Source organism: Pinus tabuliformis, chromosome X, assembly GCF_031772625.1.
Source record: "Pinus tabuliformis cultivar Carrire ecotype Pingquan chromosome X, CPIR1, whole genome shotgun sequence".
NCBI lineage: Eukaryota > Viridiplantae > Streptophyta > Pinopsida > Pinales > Pinaceae > Pinus > Pinus tabuliformis.
Window position 1 is genome coordinate 770,283,178 of NC_142308.1, and position 25,421 is coordinate 770,308,598.

Here is a 25,421-nt window from a genome sequence, read left to right on the forward strand (position 1 = left end):
TTCACTTTGGCTTGCAAAGAAAGAGCAAAAAGCCTTATACTAACATCTTCTTCATCAACTTCAAAAAGATCTAGAAAATTCTCAAAATTCTGGACATGTTGCTCAGCGTTGACATTCTTACTTTCACCATCAAACATCGGCAAGTATAGATCATAGTTTTTGGGAAAAGCATGAATAACAGAAGGTAAAACAAGAGGTTTATACCGATCTGGAATTTTACAAGGTATAGGGGTATGTACAGCAGGTATAGGTTCATCACAAAATTCGGAAAAAGGATCTTGATCAAGCTCAAAAGCATGCAAATCTTTGGTATTCACAATCTTCAAAGGGAAAGAATCAACGGCAGGCCGAGGATCTTTTCTCAAATACAGTATACTTTGCAAAGCCCTTTTGACATTCTTGGGAAAAGAGAAGAAATAATTTATGACAAAGAACAAAATGTCTTGGATGAAATTCCAACTTGAATACCTGATCTGTCCATGTTGTCCTTTCATGTTTTTGCTGGTCGGGATCATCCTCCAGTGGAGTCTTTGGATCTGATCTTGAAAATGATTTAGAGTCGCCAAGTGAATGATTTCAGCCTGTCAAGTGTCTGATTGTTGTTCACCATCAACAATCAGATCTGAACTTGATACATGTACTGGGGTAAAGTGTCAATGAAGCGCTACGTTCACAAGCTCACGGAGATTGACTGAAGCAGCGTTTATCTACTAACGCTGATGTAAAACAAAAGCGTTTTCAAAGGCTACCTGGCGTAACTTATGAAATAACACGTAATGAGCAAAGGATTAGATGTTCTCCCCAGTATGGTCGCCACTATGTTAGCGCTTGAGATTTCACCCTAGGCTGAGGAAGGTAAACCTTCAAGGCAACATCAAACCATTTCACCTCGTAGCTAGCCCTACGGGGTATGAGAAGGCTCTCTCCGGTCAATCTCAGTAAAATATTCAATGGACAGAGATGACCAATACAGTAACACTGATATTAGGCTAGTAAACCGATTAAAAGGTTGATTTGGGGGTTTTTGGGTTTTTTTTTTGGTGGCAAATTGAGGATCTGCAATTTTAGGGTGCGGGGATTTGACACAGTTTCTGCAGGTGGGTCTTTGGGGCAAGGTAGGAGTTTGTGCTGATGCCTTTAGCTGAGATGGATGATCAAGGAAGAATGATAAGAAGGCTAAAGAGGGCAAACAATGACTTTGAATCCTCTCTAGACAGTGGAAAACATAAACATTAAACAAATTTGAAAGCTGAGCATGGCAAGCATGAATTCAAACTTTATCACTTCATTTGTTTAATAAGCTGCAGTAAAGAAAGAGATGGAACACATAAACACACTTACAATGACAATAAGAGAACACACCATCAACACAAGAGTCCACAAGAATCCCAATGATGTCTGCAAAACCCTGGTCTTCCTTTTCCTCAAATTGCAGAGATACAAGTAAAATATACAATAGGAGCTTCTCCCTCAAGAGTCCAACCCTCCAACCCCTGAAAATGATTGAGAAAATACATAATATAGGCAATCCAACCTCTTCCCTTGCCTCTAGGGGTCGAACTCATCCTTCTAGGAGCTGTTTCAACCAATTCTAAACTGAGCACTAAAATCTAGGCAGTCAAAACAACTTGCCTCTATAAGCTAGGAAACCAATCCATTCATTAAATATTTACCCTTTACATGAATGAATCTTCTAGAAGTGTTAAACAAGAGTAAAAGTGTCTTAGAGTTACAATAATTACATCAAAGATAATCATCTTCCACCCCAAAAAGTCAAACTGAGTCAAATCTGCGTTTTCTGGGCTGTACAGTGCAATCTGGCAAAAACTGCCTGACTGGTCGCGCACATTCACAGCTCTGTTTGAGGGCCTTCCCGGTGTCCAAATCAGGTGCAAGATAGCTCGTTGGAAAGGTCTGCGAGTCTACTTTCCAACCCCACTGAATTTCTGAATTTGGAGTTAATTTGACCCCTCAAAAGTCATTTCTCCCAAGACAGCTTTCTGCAACTCAAAATAGGGGCAGAAAGTCAAAATTTGCATGTATTTTGAGCTTTTGGAAGCCCAAATCTCCATAAAATCTGAAACCCATCCATAGGCAAGTGTATTTTTGCATGACAATTCCAAAAATGCAAAGTTTTCCCCGTTCTGAGTTGCCTCCATGACTGGTCGCGCGCGGGGTGAGACCAGTCAAATGGCCAAAACCTGTAAAATTCCCAAAAATGCCAAAAATGCTTCAAAACTCTCAAAATTTCTTGGGTTTGCTGCTAGGAGGATGCTAATGAGTATCATGGTGAGTGAGAGAGGCCTCAGCCAAGATGCGGAGGGGATTTGGCCTTTTTCTCCGTTTTAGTGCCTCGGTCAAACTCCTTGGATCCGGCGATTGTAATTTTGGCATTTCTCTAAAACCATGACACCTGTGCAAAAAGTGAAGGAGGTTTTTCTTCTTTGGCATGTTATGGACAAAAACCTCTCTCAGTTTTCCAAAATTCATCTTTTATTGCTCTGGAACATCATTTGAGTGCAACTTGTCCCGATGTGTGAAACAAGGGATTTTGTCGAAATGGAGCGAAATGAAGGGGATAGGGGGCTTCTAAATTCTTGGGGAAATTTTTGGAAGTAGGGAGGGATGTTAGGAAGCAGGGGAAAGTGGAATTTCAGAGATTGAGCGAGGGGAAGGGGTCGAAAAGGGCAAAACACAGGCCAAACCTAGAAAATTGCCAGGTTGTAGCTAGAAACTAGGGTTTGTGCAAAAATGAGGAATTTGGCGGATCTAAGGGATGGGAAATGTTTGATAAGGTATGTTAAGGATAGGGGAAGGTGTATGAACATCAGGAAACAAGTTTTGCCGGTGATTTGACTGTCCAAGAGAAATTGGCTTTCAAAACCCTAGGAGAGGGAAATGAGCTTGCCTAGGCACAACTGAAGCATGAATAAGGTGTAAAATGACTCATTCGACACTGACATGATAATGACAACCCTCTGAATGATGATAGACTCAGCTGAATGATGACATGGACTGACATTTGGGCAAACCCTAGACCTAATGCCTAGTGACCAAATTTTGCTTGAAGACTCACTAAAATGACAAAATTTGACCTTGACACTTCAAAATCACTTTGTAAGAGCATATTTGATCACTGGAGGAAGGCTGAAAAGACTGATACTAACATTGGCTCCAATGGGGATGGTAGCTCCTTGGAGGTGCCAAGAACCTCAGACCTCTGGGAGAGCAGACTAGTGCTTTTGTCATTGGGCAATGGAGTCAAAAACTCAAGCTGAAATGCATGACTGAAAACCGACTCAAACTAACTTAACAACAAGACTGAAAATGGACTAACAAAGGACTCATGACTCAACTAAAAACTGACTCAATACTTAAACACAATCGACCAACTGAAAATGATGCTCAAAGTGGAGCTTATTCATCACAACCTACTCTAACAGTTTCATTCATCACCTGATCAAGTGAAATGAAACAACCAATGCAACCAAGTAAGTATCTCATCTGCTGTTTGAAATCTCCGCAAGTTCTCACTTATGACCAACAAGAGAGAACTACTGAAAGGCAACTCCCATGACAACTTAGAAACAGATCCATTGAATGATATAAATTCTCTATCCGCCTCCAAAAACACTGCATAAGGATCTTGAAGTTCATGCACATTGGGACCTAGCTCATCCAATGGATTACTTCTCTTTTCCTCATACCATGAATGCAAACTTTGATCTGAGCCTTGTGATGAGACCTCTGCTGAAAATGACAAAGAAACCGGCTGCCGGATCAAAATTATATCAGCACATGTTTCAAGCTCACATGTAGTCAATGGAGAAAGACTTTGACTGCAAACCTCATCCAAAACATCAGCTATTGGATCATGAAAAACTTGAAAAGACTGTTGCAATCCCATTTCTATTGGTTCCATTGTGATTACATGATTGCCTACATGCTGCTCATTCTTCACTGAAGATGGACTATGCAAATTTCCCTTCAAATACTGAAATGATTCAAAACAGAAAGGTAGGGAACCTTCTTGTATCATTTGATCAAATATGTCAGCTTCCATGCTTTCATCTGCAACTTGACAACCAATGGCATTTGGGGACTGCAAATCTGAATATGTAAAGTCTGGAACAAGGTTTTTATTGCCTCCAAGATGGTCTAGATCAAGATTTGTTGACAGCTGATTTCTAATTTCATGGAAGTTGTCTCTAATGAACTGACATGAATCAAAACAAAAAGGCAAAGATCCGCCACTTACTTCAAACTGTGCTGCACTTTCCTCGTCAATGTCATAGCTGATATGTGATGGCTGAACATTGTATTCAAGCTGCTGAAAATGAACTTTTTCCTTCCACAAACTAGCTGCTTGTTTGATTGCAAAATTAGCCTCTGTTTGGAGAATAATCATCATCATACTGATCAAAACGAGGCAAATCATCACTATAAAACACATCATCAAGCATGCATGTCATATCAATAGATCTCTCTTCTCCAAGGTGATCTACAAAACAATCATTATCAGATCTATGACAACTAGGGTAAGAAACAAAATGTTTTGGATCAGCAACTTGTTCTTCTTCAATCAGCGAGCCATGATCTTGAACATCATAAGCATTTCTTGTGTTGATCTTGTCCATCATCTTTTCCATGGCACTTACCAAAATGTCAAGCTTCACCTCTAAAGATGCCGATTTTTCCGGATCTATGTTTTTCATTTCTTCTTCCTTCAACCTTGCCCTTCGGATCAGCAGATGAGCCTCTACACTTACTGCACTGTTTTGCATCTCGTGAAGTGTTGCAATATTCTTTTCTCTCAGCTGAAACTCCATCTCCGGATCAAAGGCGCCCGGATAGTGTAAGAGAGCAGATCTAGGAGTAGGCCTTATATCAACTGGCATCGAATAATAAACTTGATTAAATCTGGCCGAAAACTGTTGTACTGTCTCACCTGGCAATCTTTTCAGCTGGTTATACTCTTCTACAATCAAGAAAAGGTTCTGCCCGATCATCCACCTATCGAGAAAAACTTTGACGAACTGCTGGAAATCTGAGATGCTTGCATCAGGCAGGGTTTTGAACCAACTCTTCACTTTGGCTTGCAAAGAAAGAGCAAAAAGCCTTATACTAACATCTTCTTCATCAACTTCAAAAAGATCTAGAAAATTCTCAAAATTCTGGACATGTTGCTCAGCGTTGACATTCTTACTTTCACCATCAAACATCGGCAAGTATAGATCATAGTTTTTGGGAAAAGCATGAAGAACAGAAGGTAAAACAAGAGGTTTATACCGATCTGGAATTTTACAAGGTATAGGGGTATGTACAGCAGGTATAGGTTCATCACAAAATTCGGAAAAAGGATCTTGATCAAGCTCAAAAGCATGCAAATCTTTGGTATTCACAATCTTCAAAGGGAAAGAATCAACGGCAGGCCGAGGATCTTTTCTCAAATACAGTATACTTTGCAAAGCCCTTTTGACATTCTTGGGAAAAGAGAAGAAATAATTTATGACAAAGAACAAAATGTCTTGGATGAAATTCCAACTTGAATACCTGATCTGTCCATGTTGTCCTTTCATGTTTTTGCTGGTCGGGATCATCCTCCAGTGGAGTCTTTGGATCTGATCTTGAAAATGATTTAGAGTCGCCAAGTGAATGATTTCAGCCTGTCAAGTGTCTGATCGTTGTTCACCATCAACAATCAGATCTGAACTTGATACATGTACTGGGGTAAAGTGTCAATGAAGCGCTACGTTCACAAGCTCACGGAGATTGACTGAAGCAGCGTTTATCTACTAACGCTGATGTAAAACAAAAGCGTTTTCAAAGGCTACCTGGCGTAACTTATGAAATAACACGTCAATGAGCAAAGGATTAGATGTTCTCCCCAGTATGGTCGCCACTATGTTAGCGCTTGAGATTTCACCCTAGGCTGAGGAAGGTAAACCTTCAAGGCAACATCAAACCATTTCACCTCGTAGCTAGCCCTACGGGGTATGAGAAGGCTCTCTCCGGTCAATCTCAGTAAAATATTCAATGGACAGAGATGACCAATACAGTAACACTGATATTAGGCTAGTAAACCGATTAAAAGGTTGATTTGGGGGTTTTTGGGTTTTTTTTTTGGTGGCAAATTGAGGATCTGCAATTTTAGGGTGCGGGGATTTGACACAGTTTCTGCAGGTGGGTCTTTGGGGCAAGGTAGGAGTTTGTGCTGATGCCTTTAGCTGAGATGGATGATCAAGGAAGAATGATAAGAAGGCTAAAGAGGGCAAACAATGACTTTGAATCCTCTCTAGACAGTGGAAAACATAAACATTAAACAAATTTGAAAGCTGAGCATGGCAAGCATGAATTCAAACTTTATCACTTCATTTGTTTAATAAGCTGCAGTAAAGAAAGAGATGGAACACATAAACACACTTACAATGACAATAAGAGAACACACCATCAACACAAGAGTCCACAAGAATCCCAATGATGTCTGCAAAACCCTGGTCTTCCTTTTCCTCAAATTGCAGAGATACAAGTAAAATATACAATAGGAGCTTCTCCCTCAAGAGTCCAACCCTCCAACCCCTGAAAATGATTGAGAAAATACATAATATAGGCAATCCAACCTCTTCCCTTGCCTCTAGGGGTCGAACTCATCCTTCTAGGAGCTGTTTCAACCAATTCTAAACTGAGCACTAAAATCTAGGCAGTCAAAACAACTTGCCTCTATAAGCTAGGAAACCAATCCATTCATTAAATATTTACCCTTTACATGAATGAATCTTCTAGAAGTGTTAAACAAGAGTAAAAGTGTCTTAGAGTTACAATAATTACATCAAAGATAATCATCTTCCACCCCAAAAAGTCAAACTGAGTCAAATCTGCGTTTTCTGGGCTGTACAGTGCAATCTGGCAAAAACTGCCTGACTGGTCGCGCACATTCACAGCTCTGTTTGAGGGCCTTCCCGGTGTCCAAATCAGGTGCAAGATAGCTCGTTGGAAAGGTATGCGAGTCTACTTTCCAACCCCACTGGAATTTCTGAATTTGGAGTTAATTTGACCCCTCAAAAGTCATTTCTCCCAAGACAGCTTTCTGCAACTCAAAATAGGGGCAGAAAGTCAAAATTTGCATGTATTTTGAGCTTTTGGAAGCCCAAATCTCCATAAAATCTGAAACCCATCCATAGGCAAGTGTATTTTTGCATGACAATTCCAAAAATGCAAAGTTTTCCCCGTTCTGAGTTGCCTCCATGACTGGTCGCGCGCGGGGTGAGACCAGTCAAATGGCCAAAACCTGTAAAATTCCCAAAAATGCCAAAAATGCTTCAAAACTCTCAAAATTTCTTGGGTTTGCTGCTAGGAGGATGCTAATGAGTATCATGGTGAGTGAGAGAGGCCTCAGCCAAGATGCGGAGGGGATTTGGCCTTTTTCTCCGTTTTAGTGCCTCGGTCAAACTCCTTGGATCCGGCGATTGTAATTTTGGCATTTCTCTAAAACCATGACACCTGTGCAAAAAGTGAAGGAGGTTTTTCTTCTTTGGCATGTTATGGACAAAAACCTCTCTCAGTTTTCCAAAATTCATCTTTTATTGCTCTGGAACATCATTTGAGTGCAACTTGTCCCGATGTGTGAAACAAGGGATTTTGTCGAAATGGAGCGAAATGAAGGGGATAGGGGGCTTCTAAATTCTTGGGGAAATTTTTGGAAGTAGGGAGGGATGTTAGGAAGCAGGGGAAAGTGGAATTTCAGAGATTGAGCGAGGGGAAGGGGTCGAAAAGGGCAAAACACAGGCCAAACCTAGAAAATTGCCAGGTTGTAGCTAGAAACTAGGGTTTGTGCAAAAATGAGGAATTTGGCGGATCTAAGGGATGGGAAATGTTTGATAAGGTATGTTAAGGATAGGGGAAGGTGTATGAACATCAGGAAACAATTTTTGCCGGTGATTTGACTGTCCAAGAGAAATTGGCTTTCAAAACCCTAGGAGAGGGAAATGAGCTTGCCTAGGCACAACTGAAGCATGAATAAGGTGTAAAATGACTCATTCGACACTGACATGATAATGACAACCCTCTGAATGATGATAGACTCAGCTGAATGATGACATGGACTGACATTTGGGCAAACCCTAGACCTAATGCCTAGTGACCAAATTTTGCTTGAAGACTCACTGAAATGACAAAATTTGACCTTGACACTTCAAAATCACTTTGTAAGAGCATATTTGATCACTGGAGGAAGGCTGAAAAGACTGATACTAACATATTGCAGACAAAATTTGATGCAACAGGAGAGGTTTGAAAGGCACTTCAGTTTATGGAGAGCCATTAAAGGTAGCAACTGTTAGAACCTTGTTTATTGCTCTCAGGATTTATGGAAAATTGTGAGGATGGCATCAGAAATAATGAAATTGTTTGCGTGAGGGTGCTAACATTACGAAGCTGGAAAAGCTGGAAAACCTCGAGGCTGATTATGTAAGGAAGGGAACAAGAATGAGAGAAGAAACATATTTGAAGCATTTGAACAGGCTTAATAAAGAGTTTTCTGGATGATGAAGAAGAGTGTTGTGTTATACAGCTTCATGTAGAATACCTCGAGATGACTATGGGGAAGGGAATCTGATTACTCAGAAAAATATTTTAAAATCAAATGGTTATTTGAAGTAGTAAAGATTCTATACATGCACTTCACAGTTGTGAGGTTGTGCTTCCATATGCAGAGGCATTACAAATTGTAAAGAGATGTGTTGATTCACTAGCCATCAAAGCTTGCACTGATCCCAAACTATTTGGATGACCCATTTAGCCATGCAAAGTCTATGGAATGAAATCAGTTCTTTCTTTTCGTATGTTAACAAGTTAATAAACCACTCAGCCATCGGAGTGACATTTGGGAGTTTCAAAACAATCCGTAGCTAGTGAATTGACAAAATAAATTCCTCGGGGTTTGAAAACTAAATATTTGTTCTTAGGTACTACATCTGCCATATCTCGGTCTCTGGTTCAAGCTTAAGTAAATGAATATGCAATTTTTGGCTTTCCGGATCAATCCAAAAACCTTCCAAAAAAGACATTTAATGAAGGCACGGAGTGTTGTTTCCGGGTTCAGACAAGTATCTCCATCTGGTTTCTCGAACTCGAGTTTGTATTTAATCAAATCGCTTAGTTCAAGCAGTTCAGGAAGGTAATAAATTCAATAACTCACCCGACCTAAGAAGTACGAGATTCGAGAAGAGTATGCATGCCTGAGGTACGGTAACAAGGGTGGAAACGCTTTGCCACATCGTAATTAAGTATATAAAACATTGGGATACATGTGTTGGTGCTAATTGTCTGTCCTTCCTTCTCGTAGTTAAGGCTCTTTCCTTACACGTCTTCATATCAAGAAAAGCCCAAGTGAATAAAATCGTTCGCAGGCCAGGAAGACGGTAGGTGGAAAGGGCCGAACCATTCAAACCAATGGCTAAATATCTCGATCGACAGCTAGATGTTTTCACTTGGCCGTGTCAAAAATGGATGAGCATAATGTTTGTTATCCTACCCCCAAATGAATACTCCATCTGGATAAGTGTTTCAAATTCAAATAGGAGATTGCAATGTATATAATGCATAGTCTGGCTTGTGGTTTTTTCTGTGTTGAAGCCCGTCCGTCTCTGTTCTTCACTGCGCCCCTCCCTCTTCCTTTCTTTCTGGTCTAGAGTGTCTGTCCTATTCTTAGCTATTATCAGACATAATATGAAGACGTTACGTTACACTCTGGTGGGGTTATATACGTATATAAATGAGTATGTCCAACCTACTCTATGGCGCTAGCTTCTACTAGTATTGGTTAAATCATGTATATAAGCTTTTTTGCTGCGCTTCTCTTTCTTATCTTTATTAACGCTTCTATTACTTATGTGAATTCCCTGAAACAATATTTCATGCATGCCTGGCTTGCCTGAAAACGTCAACAAACATTGTTCTTTGGGGAACAGACCCCTTCCCCACAGCCAGCCTTGATACGTACGGTGACGAGCATGGAGCACCCTGTGCCTCACTACGCCTACTGCTTTCTTGCCGCTTATCCCTTAGAACGACGACGATCTCAAAGCCTTGGCGTGTCCGTCCTACTGCCTTACGAGCTTTCCTTAGAACTTACAATATATATATAGGTAGGGGAGGAGGGGGAGTTGTATGGTTGGCAGGCGACTTACCTATTTGATTACTGGGATTCCCTGAGCTTAAAACGACGACATTAATGGATGGGCCTTAGACACAAAGACGATATTAATGCCTTTGCTTCCCTTAGAAATCACGATTCTTCAATGTAGGGAGGGGTATATATATATATATATATATATATATATATATCCACCTTAGGAAGCATGGGGGTTGTTTCCTGCTGAGCCCGAGGCCAAGGCCGTATCCTATACTTTATGTATGTGTCCAAAGCGAGCCAGCCCGCGCTATAATCACCTATTATTTGATTTTCCGTGGAGTTGACACCCTTTTTTAACGACCGCGTATTCATTCAGCAGTCAAGTAAGAGGCATTGGTTTTATCTCTTGTCCTCCAGGAAAGCCCCATCGCCGGCGAATCCACTGGTTGGTTATCAGAGGCCTTTTCCTAATCAATATCTAGTGCCTACCTCTATAACCGCTATAATCACATCAATAATATGAAGGGGAAAAACCCTATTTTCTTCCTATTCTTTGGCATAAGTAAGGTGTTTGATTTCATTTAGGCTTTACTGAGTGAGTTCCCTTCCCCTTATAGATGGAAAGGTAAATGAGTGGAGAACCGCGGATGGATGCAAAGACAGGTAACTTAACACAGGACGCAAAGCTTATGAAAATGATATTGCGCCCTAGGAGGGCCAGCGAGGGAGGAAGGAGATTGAAGGAGCAAACCGATATGAGATCTTTTTTATTGAGAACTGCCTAATCATATCTCTATACCTCATCGATTCGATCTAGACCTCCTAGCCCTTGCGACCTACACGAGACACTAAGAACGTGGCGGCTTAACGCTGAGATAGATGGACAAGAGCAACACCAATCGATTTCTTTATTGAGTGATTGGATTGGTGAGGAGTTGGAGGAGTCTTCCCCAAACATCCAACCACAAAGAACATACTGAGTAGCAACATATATAAGCATGGCAGCCTAAATCCTTTCACGGTATCCCTCGAAGCGTCTACCAGGGGTTAATTTGATGTACCTTTACCTTTTGGCTGGCCATTGGCTGTACGCTATGTGAGGGTTCTCAATGTGAGGTGTTGTAGGAACCCGAGGTGTTGTAAGAACCCACCCGATCTGTGCATAGACCTCTACCTCGACCTATATCCTAAAACTCTACCCGCTGCCTGAGCTTTTACTGCAACCTGCCTTAGATAGAAGAAATTACCATAAATGTATGAAATGAAATATTGACTCTAATCAATCAAATAGAATACCCCAATAACTCATTTCCAAATAGCTCCACTCTGTGCCTGCCTTTATGCGTGCCCTCTTCAAGGAGAGAAGAGGAGCCGCTCGACAATAGTAGTGAGAGGATCTATTTTATGAAAAAAGAAATTCAGTTCATGGGTCTGATGAAGAAAGTTGTTTGGCTTCCTAAAAGAGGAGATGTTAATAGGTGAAACCAGCGAATGAGGACCCGGAGGGACTATTTATAGGTACGACCCCCCCACCCCAATAGTAACTTAGGAGATTTTCTGATATAAGTTCCAAGCGAGCTTGGTACCTTTGCGGATCCGGGCCATTGGCCATGAAACAGATGAAAATAGAATCTATATTTCGCATTATAGACATAATTATACAAGCATAAATGCGGTAATAGTGAATGCGGGGAGGGACTGGGTCTTCCATTCAGGGTTTTGTTGTTTCGTTGTCGGTGGTAACGCGGTTGTATTTTACTCTCTCGTCAACCTGTCCTAGGTGAATTATAAGTGAATTGGTGCACCTAACCCACCTGTTGTTGAATCCTAAATAAGAAAAAAAGCTAGCTGTTGTAGACCTTGCTCTATCAATCTACTTTGAATACAACGCCTCTGTTCGCTTGTAAACCGGCCAACAGCGTAACCAGAAAGCATAAAAGCCTTTTCTATCTTGCTTAGTGCACCTCAAGGCTCACACTATACGTTCGTTGTCCGTCTGTCCATCCGTTGACCCACCTCATCTCACACTATGTTGGCTGTTCGTCCGTTACAATTTCACCTCCTTTTTGGAGGAAAAAAGACTGCCCACCCACTATGTAGGTAGGAAAACCAAGATTGCTCACTTTTGAATGCCCCACTTAGGAAGGAGGACCCAGAATGCTCTCTTTGGGGGGAAACAAGAATGCCCACTTTGGAGGGAAAATGAAATCAGTACAGGAGATAGAACAAAAAATGCTACTTCCGATTTTGATGATAACGAGATCAAATAGGTTGTGATCCAAGTTTGGATGATGATGGCGAGCTTCATTCCGTCTGACCTTGTTAAAGTATATCATGAAGAGGTGTCCAGTGGTTCTCTCTGAGGGAAGTGTGTTAGCAGATGGCCCTTTTATTTGAAAGGCAACATACCATCTGCAAGCCTAAGTATGGATTGGATTGCAAAAGGATGTGGCAAAATTTCCATGATCTCAGACTCAGTGTAGCAGGCTTCTACTCAGTGTAGCAAAACTGAGACGGGCCCCTCTACAACACATAATCTGGCAGAATTAGATTCAGGCAGATTCAAAGAAAGGGAAGACTATGTTTTTGGCCAGGGAGAATGAAAGAGGAGCTTGAGGTGGCTTGGTGGAAAACAGGGGGAAATAATGGAGCTAGTGGAGCCAAGTCACGATAAAAGCGACGAGGAGCCGCCACCACAGAGAAAGCGAACAGATCATGGAGAATACTCTCGCCCTTTCGGGGAATTTGTAAAGCGCTTGCCTTTGTATCAAACTGGACAAGTCTAGTAAACCCTAGCCGAAAAAGCTCCTTTACATGCGCTGGATTTGGCCACGAATTTGGCTCAGGTCGCTTCGGCCATTTCAGAATAGCTTCTTTGCCAAGATCGTGAAGAACGCGGGCTTCAAGGTTAATTTTAGGGGCGAATAATAGCCCAAAGGCGAAATTTAAGGCTTTTTATATTTTAATGGGGCGAATTTTTAATTAAAATAATATTTCTTTTTTTATATAATTAGCCCTCATTTTATTTAAAAATTAATTTATTTTTTTATTTTAGCCCAGGGCGGATAAACTAACCGAATCGTATTTTCTTAAAATCGCCCCATTTTGATATTTGCTCCCAGTTTGGCAGATCAAAATCGCCATTTCTGATTTACAGTTAGGATTTTCTGGTTTGGGAGTGGTTTTTGAGGGTCGATTTGGTCCTGGCAGTGGTTTGTGAGGGTCGATTTGGTCCTGGGAAGTTAGATTTGTTTTGAAATGTGAGGGTCGATTTGGTCCTGGGAAGTTAGATTTGTTTTGAAATGGAGGGCGGAGCTTAATTTCTTTTCAAATGGAGGGCGGCTCCCTGTTTTCACGGATTCAGTCCGTTGTTTTCATGAATTCCGGATTCAGGGTGTATATGGCTTCCTGGTCCTGTATAAAAATGGTTTTGAAATAGGTTTTTTCATCATAGTTCACAAATCTAAATGTTCTAGTTAGCAGCAGCAGTTTCAGTGCGATATTCTTGCATTTTCATTGTTCAATCCGCTTATTCTTCTCTTGTTTTGGTATCCATGGTTTCTTGGATTTGAACGGCTCATGCCACTGCAGCAGCAACAACAACAGTCGGTACTTGACAGAATTGTTGGCTGAGCGCGAGAAATTAGGCCCCTTTATGCAGGTCCTGCCCATCTGTAGCCAGCTTTTGAATCAGGGTAAGTTGGCTTCATATGTCTTGTTTTTCTTCAAGTTTGAAGTACAGGAGAAGATAGTTGCTGAGTATGATACAGATTATCAGTTGTTCTGGAAGGCCAAATTAGGTGGATTCATGCCTCCTGCAGTTGTTCGGTGATAATCACTTTGCCAGTGAACGCTGAATGCTTCCGTTGGTTTGGAAGCAAATATAACCGTACTTTGCCAGTGAACGCTGCATGCTTCCGTTGGTTTGGAAGCAAATATAACCGTGGTTGCAAGAGACCATGATTTTTTTTTTAATGGTTGGATATCAAATTTTGTTAAAGATTCTCTCCATCTGCCTGTTACCCAGAAGCAAAAGAAAATAACTAAAGCTGAAAAAACATGTAGAAGTATCATTATGCTGATTTGGATTTCATATTTTGGAAAGAAGATTTCGCTTCAAAATTAACCTGAATCGTATATTGACTTTTCAGGAAATGGTCCATTCTGATTGTGGCCGAGGCCTTGTACCGTGGTGGAAGTATTGAGGAAGTGATGACTGATAATGACCTTTTTACATCTGATAGAAAAGTTGAACAGAGATCATAGTTTTCAACACGTGAGTGCGTTTCAACATATGAGAACTTTATAAGGTATGCTGAACTGTATTGAATGTTGCTTTATTTTGCTGCCAAGTTTATCCATGGTGACTGTTTTTATATACAACACTGGAGTTGCTCGTAGTATGCGTAATATTTGACTAGACCATGTCGAGCATTGCAAAAATTTGCTTTTCGCTTAATTTTACCCATGGCTGAATCTCTGCTTCCACTTATTCTGCTATGTTTTTCAAAGCATGCAATGGATTTTTCATATTTAACATTATCTTGCCATTTACCCCGGTCATTTGGACTTTGATAAACCACTGACAACACGTTTTTAACAAGCAAAGTGGCCTACATTGTTGAACCATTCGAGGAATGATCCAAGCATGCCTGCCCATGCATTTTGTATAGTGCACTCTAAAATGGTCCACTTTCAGGTTTGGTTAACCAAAAATACTAGGACCCAAAGATAAGAGTTGCATGTAGCTATTTCCAGTTACATAAGATGCAAGATTGCACCAATAAAGAATTAAGAACCTGGTAACCTATGGGAGTGCCTACACTATGAAGAACTATGTTTTGAGTTTGGGAAAAAAGACACCCACTTAATATGTAGGATTTTGCTTGAATAGAGGACAGGAACAACTCTAATATTGACCAGATATCTTACACTCCACTAAGGCAATGAGAAGAAGAAACACCGGATCAAACCAAGAAAAAAAATTCCGGTAAAATGTATAATGAGTGAAAAGATAAGAATGCTACCATGCAGGCAACGCAATAATAGCCTTCAGATTTCCCTCCCTTATTTGTCAGGCTTATTGTATTACCCAGCATAACCAGACCCCTGAGCATAATAATAATTCTTACCCTCCATCCCATCTAAATCATCATCTCCGTTCTTTGATTATTGAAATTGAAACACCATTCTGTCTAAACCCTTATCTTCCATCTGCGTGGTAATCATGCCTTCTGGAAAAAGTTAAAAATGGCGGTGCCTTATGGATATGGCAGATTCTGCATGTAACTTGAACTACCAGGTTCCTCCTCCCTTTCAGAGTTTTGACCAGTTGTGTAATAATGGGATGCCCAAGGTTCTTGATGGGTTGCTTGGCTGTATATCTGACTTTGATTAAAATCCGGTCTAACTGCTTGGCCTGATCTTTCCCAATCATTTGGATCTGAGTTGTAACCATAGTTTGAAGCCACCTATTGAGGATTCTGATAGGGTAATGTGTTTGTACCTTTGTAGGTATTGTCATTCAGGTATGACACAATGGACAGGCTAGCTTCAGTAGCTGTGAAACCAGGCCCTGGATTATGTCCTTCAGAACCATGCATGAAGCCATTGTTTACTGGATCTACATACGATACAGAGAAATTATTGCTGGGCTTTTTTGGTTCAAAGATGTTCACACATTCACTAGTTGATGGAACAACTACTATGAAAGAAGGATCAAAGAGGCCATCAAAATAGAAACTAATACAAGTTGTCTTTAGCAAGATGATGGATTAAAGATTAGTTGTAGACTTGTAGTTGGCTTTCATCTCTTAGGAATAATGAAGTGCAAAGCAACAACTGAAGTTTTTCCCTGTGCTCAGTAGTCTAGGTTGTAGGTTGGGTTCTCACACTTGCATCTTAGAATATTTTATATCATGACAAGCATAATCAGCTTACCCCTTTTACTGTGGCTTAATAATGATAACAAAAGTCTATTATAATTCATGTTCAGCCGGTTATACAATTAGTTCATTAACAAATTAAGGAAGCATGTAAATATATATACCGAGGGAAGATGAAATATCTTGACACTAAAGTCCTGATGATGAACATTAGTTTGTGGGCTTAAAACATCAAAAGAACTATGAACCAAATCACATATACTCCAACAACCAATGGAGGAATTCCTTCATTCATCAATGGATGAAATGCCTTCATTACTCAAACTGCAACTTTCAACGATCTAAAGTTATATTACTTATTGTCCTAATAAAATTCAAGTTTATCATTTATAGCTTACGTGTGTGTAAGTTACATAATTAAAATCAAGGATGCTCCCTCATAAAATGGAAAGAAATAGCCAAACCAAAATAAGGCAAGGCTGTAGTTTCCAAAATAAGGCAAGGCTGTAGTTTGAGAGTTTAAAAAAATACACACTATTATGGCAAGGCTGTAGTTTCCAAGAGCATATCGAAAGTAATACAGGGGCAAGTTTGTGGCATCAAGTCATAGGGCAAAAATATGTGGACCTATGATCTTTGGAGGAATGGATTAGACTTCCAAATAAAATTGTTACAAATGTCTCAATGGTTAAAAGGCTCTTGTTCAATCTTTTCCTCTGCTGGGCAATTGGCAATGTGGAGAATAGGAAATGGATTGAATGTGAAAATAGGTGAAGACACCTAGCTCCACAAGATTAATGAAGAAACTATCAAGACCCTGGCAATGGCATACTCACTCAAGCTGATGTTATGTCCAAAATTGATCACCATATAGAAACAGCACTGGAAATTTGCAAGGTCAACAGGCTTGGAAGGAGGTTCAAAGGACAATCGAGATGGCTATGTTAACATATTACAACTAAGTACAATGTGGAGAATAGGAAATGGAGAGAAAGTGAGAATAGGTGAAGATCCATAGGTGAGGTTTAAAAGGCTCCAGGAGATTAATGAAGAAACTATTGAGACCCTGCATAACAATGGCACACACTCAAGCTGATATTGTGGATCCAAATTTGACCACCATGCAGAAACAGCACTAGATATCAGCAAGGTTCTTGATGGGTTGCTTGGCTGTATATCTGACTTTGATTAAAATCCGGTCCAACTGCTTGGCCTGATCTTTCATTAACAAATTAGTTCATTAACAAATTAAGGAAGCATGTAAATATATATACCGAGGAAAGATGAAATATCTTGACACTAAAGTCCTGATGATGAACCTTAGTTTGTGGGCTTAAAACATCAAAAGAACTATGAACCAAATCACATATACTCCAACAACCAATGGAGGAATTCCTTCATTCATCAATGGATGAAATGCCTTCATTACTCAAACTGCAACTTTCAACGATCTAAAGTTATATTACTTATTGTCCTAATAAAATTCAAGTTTATCATTTATAGCTTATGTGTGTGTAAGTTACATAATTAAAATCAAGGATGCTCCCTCATAAAATGGAAAGAAATAGCCAAACCAAAATAAGGCAAGGCTGTAGTTTCCAAAATAAGGCAAGGCTGTAGTTTGAGAGTTTAAAAAAATACACACTATTATGGCAAGGCTGTAGTTTCCAAGAGCATATGGAAAGTAATACAGGGGCAAGTTTGTGGCATCAAGTCATAGGGCAAAAATATGTGGACCTATGATCTTTGGAGGAATGGATTAGACTTCCAAATAAAATTATTACAAATGTCTCAATGGTTAAAAGGCTCTTGTTCAATCTTTTCCTCTGCTGGGGCTGGGCAATTGGCAATGTGGAGAATAGGAAATGGATTGAATGTGAAAATAGGTGAAGACACCTAGCTCAAGAAACTATCAAGACCCTGGCAATGGCATACTCACTCAAGCTGATGTTATGTCCAAAATTGATCACCATATAGAAACAACACTGGAAATTTGCAAGGTCAACAGGCTTGGAAGGAGGTTCAAAGGACAATCGAGATGGCTATTCTCCGTAAGGATCGACATTCAAATACACTACCTGCACTTCTTTACTGGCCCAGGTTCTGGCATGGCTTTGAGGAATATGCACATTTTCTTCCCTTATAGAGCCACTCTAGAAGAGGAAGATCTCCATAAGATGTGGAATTACCCTGCAACAAGAGATATAGAACAAAGCAGTGAAAAGTGCATATGGCCACCAGAAGCCAATTAGTCTAACCTTTGTGTCTCAACAGAAGCTAAGCCATAGGCCATGTATGGGTTCTTTAGCACCTTTTTCCAAATGATATAGGATTCTCTCTGGTAACCTTGTTATAGTTTCAAGCGATTGTTCTCAAGTTTGACCGTTGTTTCACCTCTTAAGTATTTATAACCATTCTTCATTGAGCATGAATTTGGATGTAATATCCCCTTTTAAGTATTTCTAACCATTCTTCTTTCAGCATGGATTTGAATGGAAGGAAGCCATGATTTTCATTGGAAAAACCATTACTTCTTTCAGCATGAATTTCAATGTGATTTTCCTTTTTAAGTATTTCTAACCATTCTTTCTTTCAACATGAATTTGAATGCGATCTCCCCTTTTGAGTATTTTTAAGCATGAATTTGAATAGATGGAAAGACATGATTTTCATTGAATAAGTTATAACCATTCTTCTTTCAGCATGAATTTGAATGTGATTACTACATTTAAGTATTTCTAACTAATCTTCTTTCAGCATGAATTTGACTGAATGGGAAGCCATGATTTTCTTTGGAATTAATGCCGCCATCAGGTAAGCTAGCTATTTTAGTTCCACATACCCTCTTTATTTCAACAATATTATTTTACAATTATTTTTTCTGTTTTTGTCTGAAACATGTTGAAATATGGCATGTCAGACCTTATGTAGATGGGACAACAGAACGTTCTAAGCTACAAAGAAATGATGGCCTTTCCCATGTCTTGGAAGCACATTGCTAACAAATTGTTTATTTTTATCTGTAGTTTTGATGTTGTATCCTGCTTTTCTCTCTTTCAAACTTCAATTTTAAGTTTACTCTATTCAACACATCTTCTGCAGCGTGAGAGTTTCCAATGAACTAGGTGCTGGCCATCCAAGAGCTACAAAATTCTGCGTTATGGTTGTGGTTGCACAATCACTATTGATTGGCATTATTTGCATGGTTATAGTTCTTCTCGTGAAGAACAAATTTGCCGTACTATTTACTGACAGCGAGGTGATCATGAGAGCAGTGTCTAAATTAGTAATCTTTCTTGCAGTAACAATGCTTCTAAATAGTGTACAGCCAGTTCTATCAGGTAATATTTTGTATGTGATTTGCATTCAATCCTCTTATATTTGATTTTGATTTGAGTGGGCAAAGCTCATATCTCCAACATAATTCCGTGCTTATTACCACCTACATGCTTGGGAGGTTTTCACCTTTGCTTATAAATTTTCAATCATCACATTTTTTCAATCATAATGGTCCCTCTGATCCAGAGCACTCTCCTCATAACGCTCAAAGAAAGTAGATTAGTGATTTGAAGTCAAACCAAACAATTAGCAGTCAACCCTAATGGTTTCAAGGTGTAATGTTTTCAAGATACTCGTGTTTTTCTCTTGGAAATGTTATCAGGTGTGGCTGTTGGTGGAGGGTGGCAAGGTTTGATAGCCTACATAAACTTAGGATGCTATTATGTTTTTGGTGTACCTCTTGGTCTACTTTTGGGCTACAAGTTTGACTTAGGAGTAAAGGTGCACTAGGCATTCCCATGTTTTGTTTTTTATGCTTTGTTCGTTATGATTCCAACACACTGATTTCAGCATTGCAACCATTATTGGAGTAGAAGGCAAGACTAGTAGGCCTTCTCTGGTCTCTCTATTCCAAGCTTTAAAAATTGATCTTGTTGTAAGCATTGCCTTCAGTGAAAGCAAAAGTTTGTTCAGCCATCTAACTTTTTGTGTATATTTGATGTTGAAATGAGTGAGCAGGGTATTTGGAGTGGGATGATTGGTGGAACTGCACTGCAAACCTTGATTTTGTTATTGATTGTATATTTCACAAACTGGAACAAAGAGGTATGAACTATGAAATGATCTTATGAAAGCTGGAGATGAACTGATGGAATAGTTGTATTTATTTTGTATTTGTTTATATGTTGAACACTTCAGTTCTTGATCTCCGTGGAAATGCAGGCCTCTGCTGCCGAGAATCGTATCAAGTTATGGGGTGGTGGTGTAGTTGAGGCCCTCAAACACAGCTCAGTTGATTTAAAATCAGAGCATAATGCTGATGTCAATATATTGATTGTTGCATAGAAGTAATAATGCTTTAGCAACAGCCAATTATTCGTCACATTAGCTTCCATTCTAACTTTCTTCCACATGAGTAGCAGGCAACAAACGGCAGTAAGAGGAACAGTGAACCATCAACTTTCACGAGAATCAATAATATTTGAGATGGTTGGAGATTGGAGTGGAAGGAAAAATATTTCCCTTTTAAAATGTCTGGGAGATGTTTATTCACAAAGTATCACTTTCAAAGTGTATGCTTATTCACAGGTATTACTATCTTTTGAATGGCTGGCCCAAATTTCACTAAAAAATTGGGAGGTTGGTCAAGTAAATGTTCATTCACAGGTACTATGAAAGCTGGAGGCATATAAAACCACCTACAGGTGCGAGTACAACATATTAAAATATCAAAAAAATTCAGGAATTCTGAGATAAATGAGGAGATAGAGTTTTTCCTAATTACCATTTTTTTTTAATGAAGTATTACGAGCTACAGGATTTTCATTGATTTTCATAGCATATATATCTTAACGGAAATTTTTCTTGATTGTATGTACGTATCATATTAATTTCAAATAAGAATACTTTCTAAATTCATAGGCTTTTGTTTTCAGAGCGATGTCAGTTTTAAATGCTGTTGTTCGATATAAGTAACAATTGAGAATGTTTCATTCTCTTCATTTTTTTTCATTTTATTTTAATTTTACTAACATATTTACGTTTAAAATATATTATTATACCTGATAAATCATAATCATAAAAGATATGATAAAACATAATCATAAAAACCGTACCAGTTTTGATTCAAACTTTTAAATTCACTAAAAATTTATAGGTTACTTATTAATTATTAATTACTTAAATTATTTATTAATTTAAATTTATTTTAACTTTAAATCTATTAAAGGCTATGGGATTCATTTTTTTTTGGTGCAAAACATTTTTTTAATGCAAAATTAGGAAATGTTTGCACCTCGAGTGATTTGATGTCTCTCATTGCTTTATAGATCCAGAATTAAGATGGATCTAGAGTGGTTTCAGTGATGCAGGATCACACAAAATTTGTTAAACATTTAATTATTCTGATCATTTAAATATGCTAAATATGTGTATTATAGATCTGACCATTTTAGTTTTAAATTTGCTCAGTTACCTCAGTTTGTCGAGCTGATGGAGACTATTATAACTTGAATGATGAAATAAAATTTTTGAATGCAAAGTGACAATGTAACAACGTTGAATGATAGAAAATGTGAATAATAAGGATGTAGTTAGTTATAAATAGTTTTCATTGTGATAAACCTCAAACTATTTTGTTCTTGTGTTCTTATTGCCATATATGATAGGTTTTCCATCTTTTCATATCGATCATATAAAAATGGTGTTTGAAATCATAGGCCAATCAAACCTTTAACTCGAGCTATTATAGTAAACACCATACATTGTCTTTGTTGTTCTCCAATATTAATAGTAGTCTTCTCCAAAGTCAATCATTGTGACTTATGGAGTTTCAAACACCAAGTCAATGTTAGTTGTTTTCTATTGCCTAGTTTGAATGCAAAGTAACTAACAATGTTGAATGATAAAGAATGGGAATAATAAAAATGTAGTAAATTACAATAGTTTATAGTTTCAAGAAGAAAACATTTAAGGTAAGTGAACATTTTATTTAAGATGAAAATTGAAGTATTTTATTTATGGATTGAAAATGTAACACGGAAACCAAAGCATGTCGTCAATAATTTTTTTGTGCTTACACTAAATTCAATGCACACTATTAATTTTATTACTTTGAAATTAATGCACATCATACATCTAGTTTGTAATGTTCCCAAGAAATTAATTGCCTAAGAGACGAAGTACCCTATCAATCCATGTAGGCTATAGTCCTTGGTAAAGGTGAAAACCAAAAAATACCTAATGTTTTGTAGGTTTTTAACCCTGCACAAAAATTACCTGCAAACAAATTCTTAAAACAAAAAATATACAATGGCGAGAACATAAAAATATATACACAAAGATTTTCCGCTCGATCCCAAAACCAGGACTATCAGATTGATTTTTCATTATATTCGTTTTAATGTCACAATACATATATACATGCCGAAGCATTCATAAACCCCAATCCATTAACCTTAGATTAGAACATAATTGTAGTTTCCTTGACCAGATATACAAAATACCATGGGAAGAAAATCATCATGCTCAAAATCATGTGTAGAATATATGCACAAAACCATGTGTAAAATCCATGCACAAAACTATGGCTAGGTCTGCCCACCATCTTTGGGTTCGCCCACCATCCTTGGGTCCCCCAACTATTATTGGGTTTGCATAAAAAAATCTCGGGGCGCTACCCCGGAACCCGAGGCAAGGGGGTTACTGCCCCCCTACAAACCCCCTTGGAACCCTCCCACTGCGCCCAGATCTATAACAACCATTTGAAATTGAGACATACTCCTCTAACCATGTTATTGGTGCAATTCTTACCCAGCAGGGGAATATCACAATGAGGTACTTTCAGATACAGTCTGAAAGTATCCCACGTATGACAAAGAGATGTATTCTATTGTTCAGGTCTGCCAACAATGGAAGCATTACATTATGGAGAACAAAATAGTCATCCTCACACACCACCGATCCCTGCAATTCATACAGACACACGAGAAGTTAGAGAACGATTGCCATTAAAAATGGTCCACATATCTACAACAGTTCCATTTGAACATCAAGTATAAGAAGGGAAACACTAATAATGTTGCAGACTGTCTCAGCTGACCACCGATTATGGCGCTGACCATTGTGCTCGACTCTTGTGGACACGAGACTTCGGAGTGGCCGCATCTTTACAAGAGTGACCCAAAATTCGGCAACACATACCAAATGCTCTTGGAAGGCAAACAAGTTCGAGATTTTCACCTCCAGGGCACATGTTATGCCACCTTGCACACCTTTTATGTTCCTACAAGTGAGCATTCCAAGATGATTTTGGAGGTGCACTACATTTGGGTCGTTGGACATTTCAGAGTAGAGAAAATAGTGGCAGTGTTGCAGAAGTATTTTTATTGGCCGAAACTTTGACGGGATGTTGGGAAGTACACAATATCAAGCACTGCCTACACCATTGTCAAACCAACAATCAAGAAGCAAGGCCTATATACACCCCTGCCTAATCCTAGTAGGCCTTAGGAATCCATCTCCATGGATTACATGTCCGGCCTTCCTTCTACTAAGCATGACAATGACTACATGTCCGTGGTCATCAACAAATTTTCTAAGATGGTCATTCTAGCGGCCTACAAGAAGAGTATCATAGCACAAGCCATTGTTAAGCTCTTCTTTGAATGAGTGTGGGTACATTTTGGGATCCCAACGTCCATTATCTTAGATCAAGACAATAGGTTTATGAGTACGTTCTGGTCAAGCCTCTGGTCGATGTTGGATACCACGCTCACTAAGTCCACAACCTTCCACCCCCAAACTGATGGCCAAACATAGGTCATCAATAGGATGATTGTGAATATTTTGAGCTTGTACAACTCGAAGCATCCATGCACATGGGATGAAAATCTCCCCTATGTCCTGCATAGCTACAATAGAGCTCTCCATAGCTCAATTTGCCATAGCCCCTTTAAGGTGGGGTTGAGATTCCAGCCACTATGTCTCAGTGATGTGACCATACCATTTGCAGTTACTCAAGCAGATTCATCTCATGTCCAGTTCATGTTGAAAAGTGTTCAACAGGAAATGCTAAATTTAGAAAGTGCTAAAAATAGAACTCCTAAAAATAACACTTCTAAAAATAGCAATTTGGCGATTGAGCATTTTGGCCACCTTGGGTGAAAGGTGAAACTGCTAAAAACAGAATCTTCTAAAAATAGCATTTCTGGGTCCCTTCCTATTTTTAGCAGCCCCTGGTCTAACTATAGGAAGTAAAAACAAATTTAGTCTTAACAGCAGATTAAAATATTAATTAATTAATCTCCATGAGTTAATTAGTTATGGAAAATTAAACTTGAAGTCTTTGTGAGATCATGCAATTAGGAATTTATCCCTTGATTTAGGAATTTATCCCTTGATTAAAGGAGATAAGGTTCAGTTCTATATTGAGAGGATCAGTTGACTTAGTTTAACTTAGTCAAGTCCAGTTAGATTATTTGAACAAGTTGTTAAAATAATGAAATATAGTATGTTAATGCTTGCATGCATGTGACAACTAATATTTCAGATAATTGAGCATTCCCTCATGGATCACTGATGCATGTCAGTTCAGACAGAGACCCAGTTGAGATCAGATGAGGGATAGTGTACTATCAGATGCTTGGATATTTCTAGTAAGTATTCCTTGCATGGAGAAGGATCTATTTCCAAGAGAAATATGTATTATAGGAGACTGGAGGATTTGTGGCCTATATATTGAGGCCTAGGTAGTCTATGATATTCATCATCATAGTACAGAGAGAGTAGTATAGCTTTTGAGCTGATTCTTTTTGTAAGTTGTTGAAGATTTCCACTTGATTGATAATACAGAGTTGGGGTTTTATGCTGGTGCTTTCCCCTGTGACATATTCTGTGTTATGTGTGATTGATTCTGTCTTATGAGTTATATGTGTTCATGCTTGATGTTGCTCATGTTATAATTGAGTAAAATATTCGCCATGCCTGGTGAGAGATTCGCCAGAAAATTATATATACATATTATATTATTGATAAAATCGCCTTCCATTTTTCCTATATACCATGGAGATTCGCCCAATTATTATATTTATAAATTTGGGGGGGGTTCTTAAAATTTTCCCTGGCGGGCTTCCTCTACCTGGCCGTCAAGCCCTTGGATTTTGACGCCTTCATTTCCAGCTGTTGGCATAGCCGACTCGCATACTTGGGGGGTTTTCTCCACAAATGCTAACCTTAGATCACCGTTATATTATTTTATTGCAAGCGAGAACTTGTCAAAGAGCGGACCGAATAGGTTTTATTTACACATAAAATTACCCTTTCGAGAGATCAACCCGTGGACATGGTCAAACACTTAATTATATTATTTTATTGATCAAGCAAAGGCTTTCTTCGAAGGTGTGTAT

The 25,421-nt window shown here is 38.9% G+C and overlaps 1 protein-coding gene across 15 annotated transcripts in view; it reads left to right on the plus strand.

The window, feature by feature from the left end:
• LOC149142138 (protein DETOXIFICATION 35-like) overlaps positions 1–20,934 on the plus strand; it is a 192,241-nt gene extending 171,307 nt beyond the window's left edge. For 4 of the 15 annotated variants that reach the window (XM_089448958.1, XM_089448959.1, XM_089448960.1 and 1 more), the window contains 5 exons: positions 18,798–18,831; positions 19,120–19,358; positions 19,679–19,797; positions 20,035–20,121; positions 20,215–20,934. In XM_089448958.1, the coding sequence (XP_089305084.1) occupies positions 18,798–18,831; positions 19,120–19,358; positions 19,679–19,797; positions 20,035–20,121; positions 20,215–20,361 (626 nt within the window). In that variant the 3' untranslated portion in view covers positions 20,362–20,934. Of the gene's footprint in view, positions 1–14,283; positions 14,443–18,774; positions 18,832–19,119; positions 19,359–19,678; positions 19,798–20,034; positions 20,122–20,214 lie in introns of all 15 variants that reach the window. The other 11 variants (XR_016264628.1, XR_016264632.1, XR_016264633.1 and 8 more) reach the window with 8 other exon arrangements.
• The last annotated feature ends 4,487 nt before the right edge of the window (positions 20,935–25,421 follow it).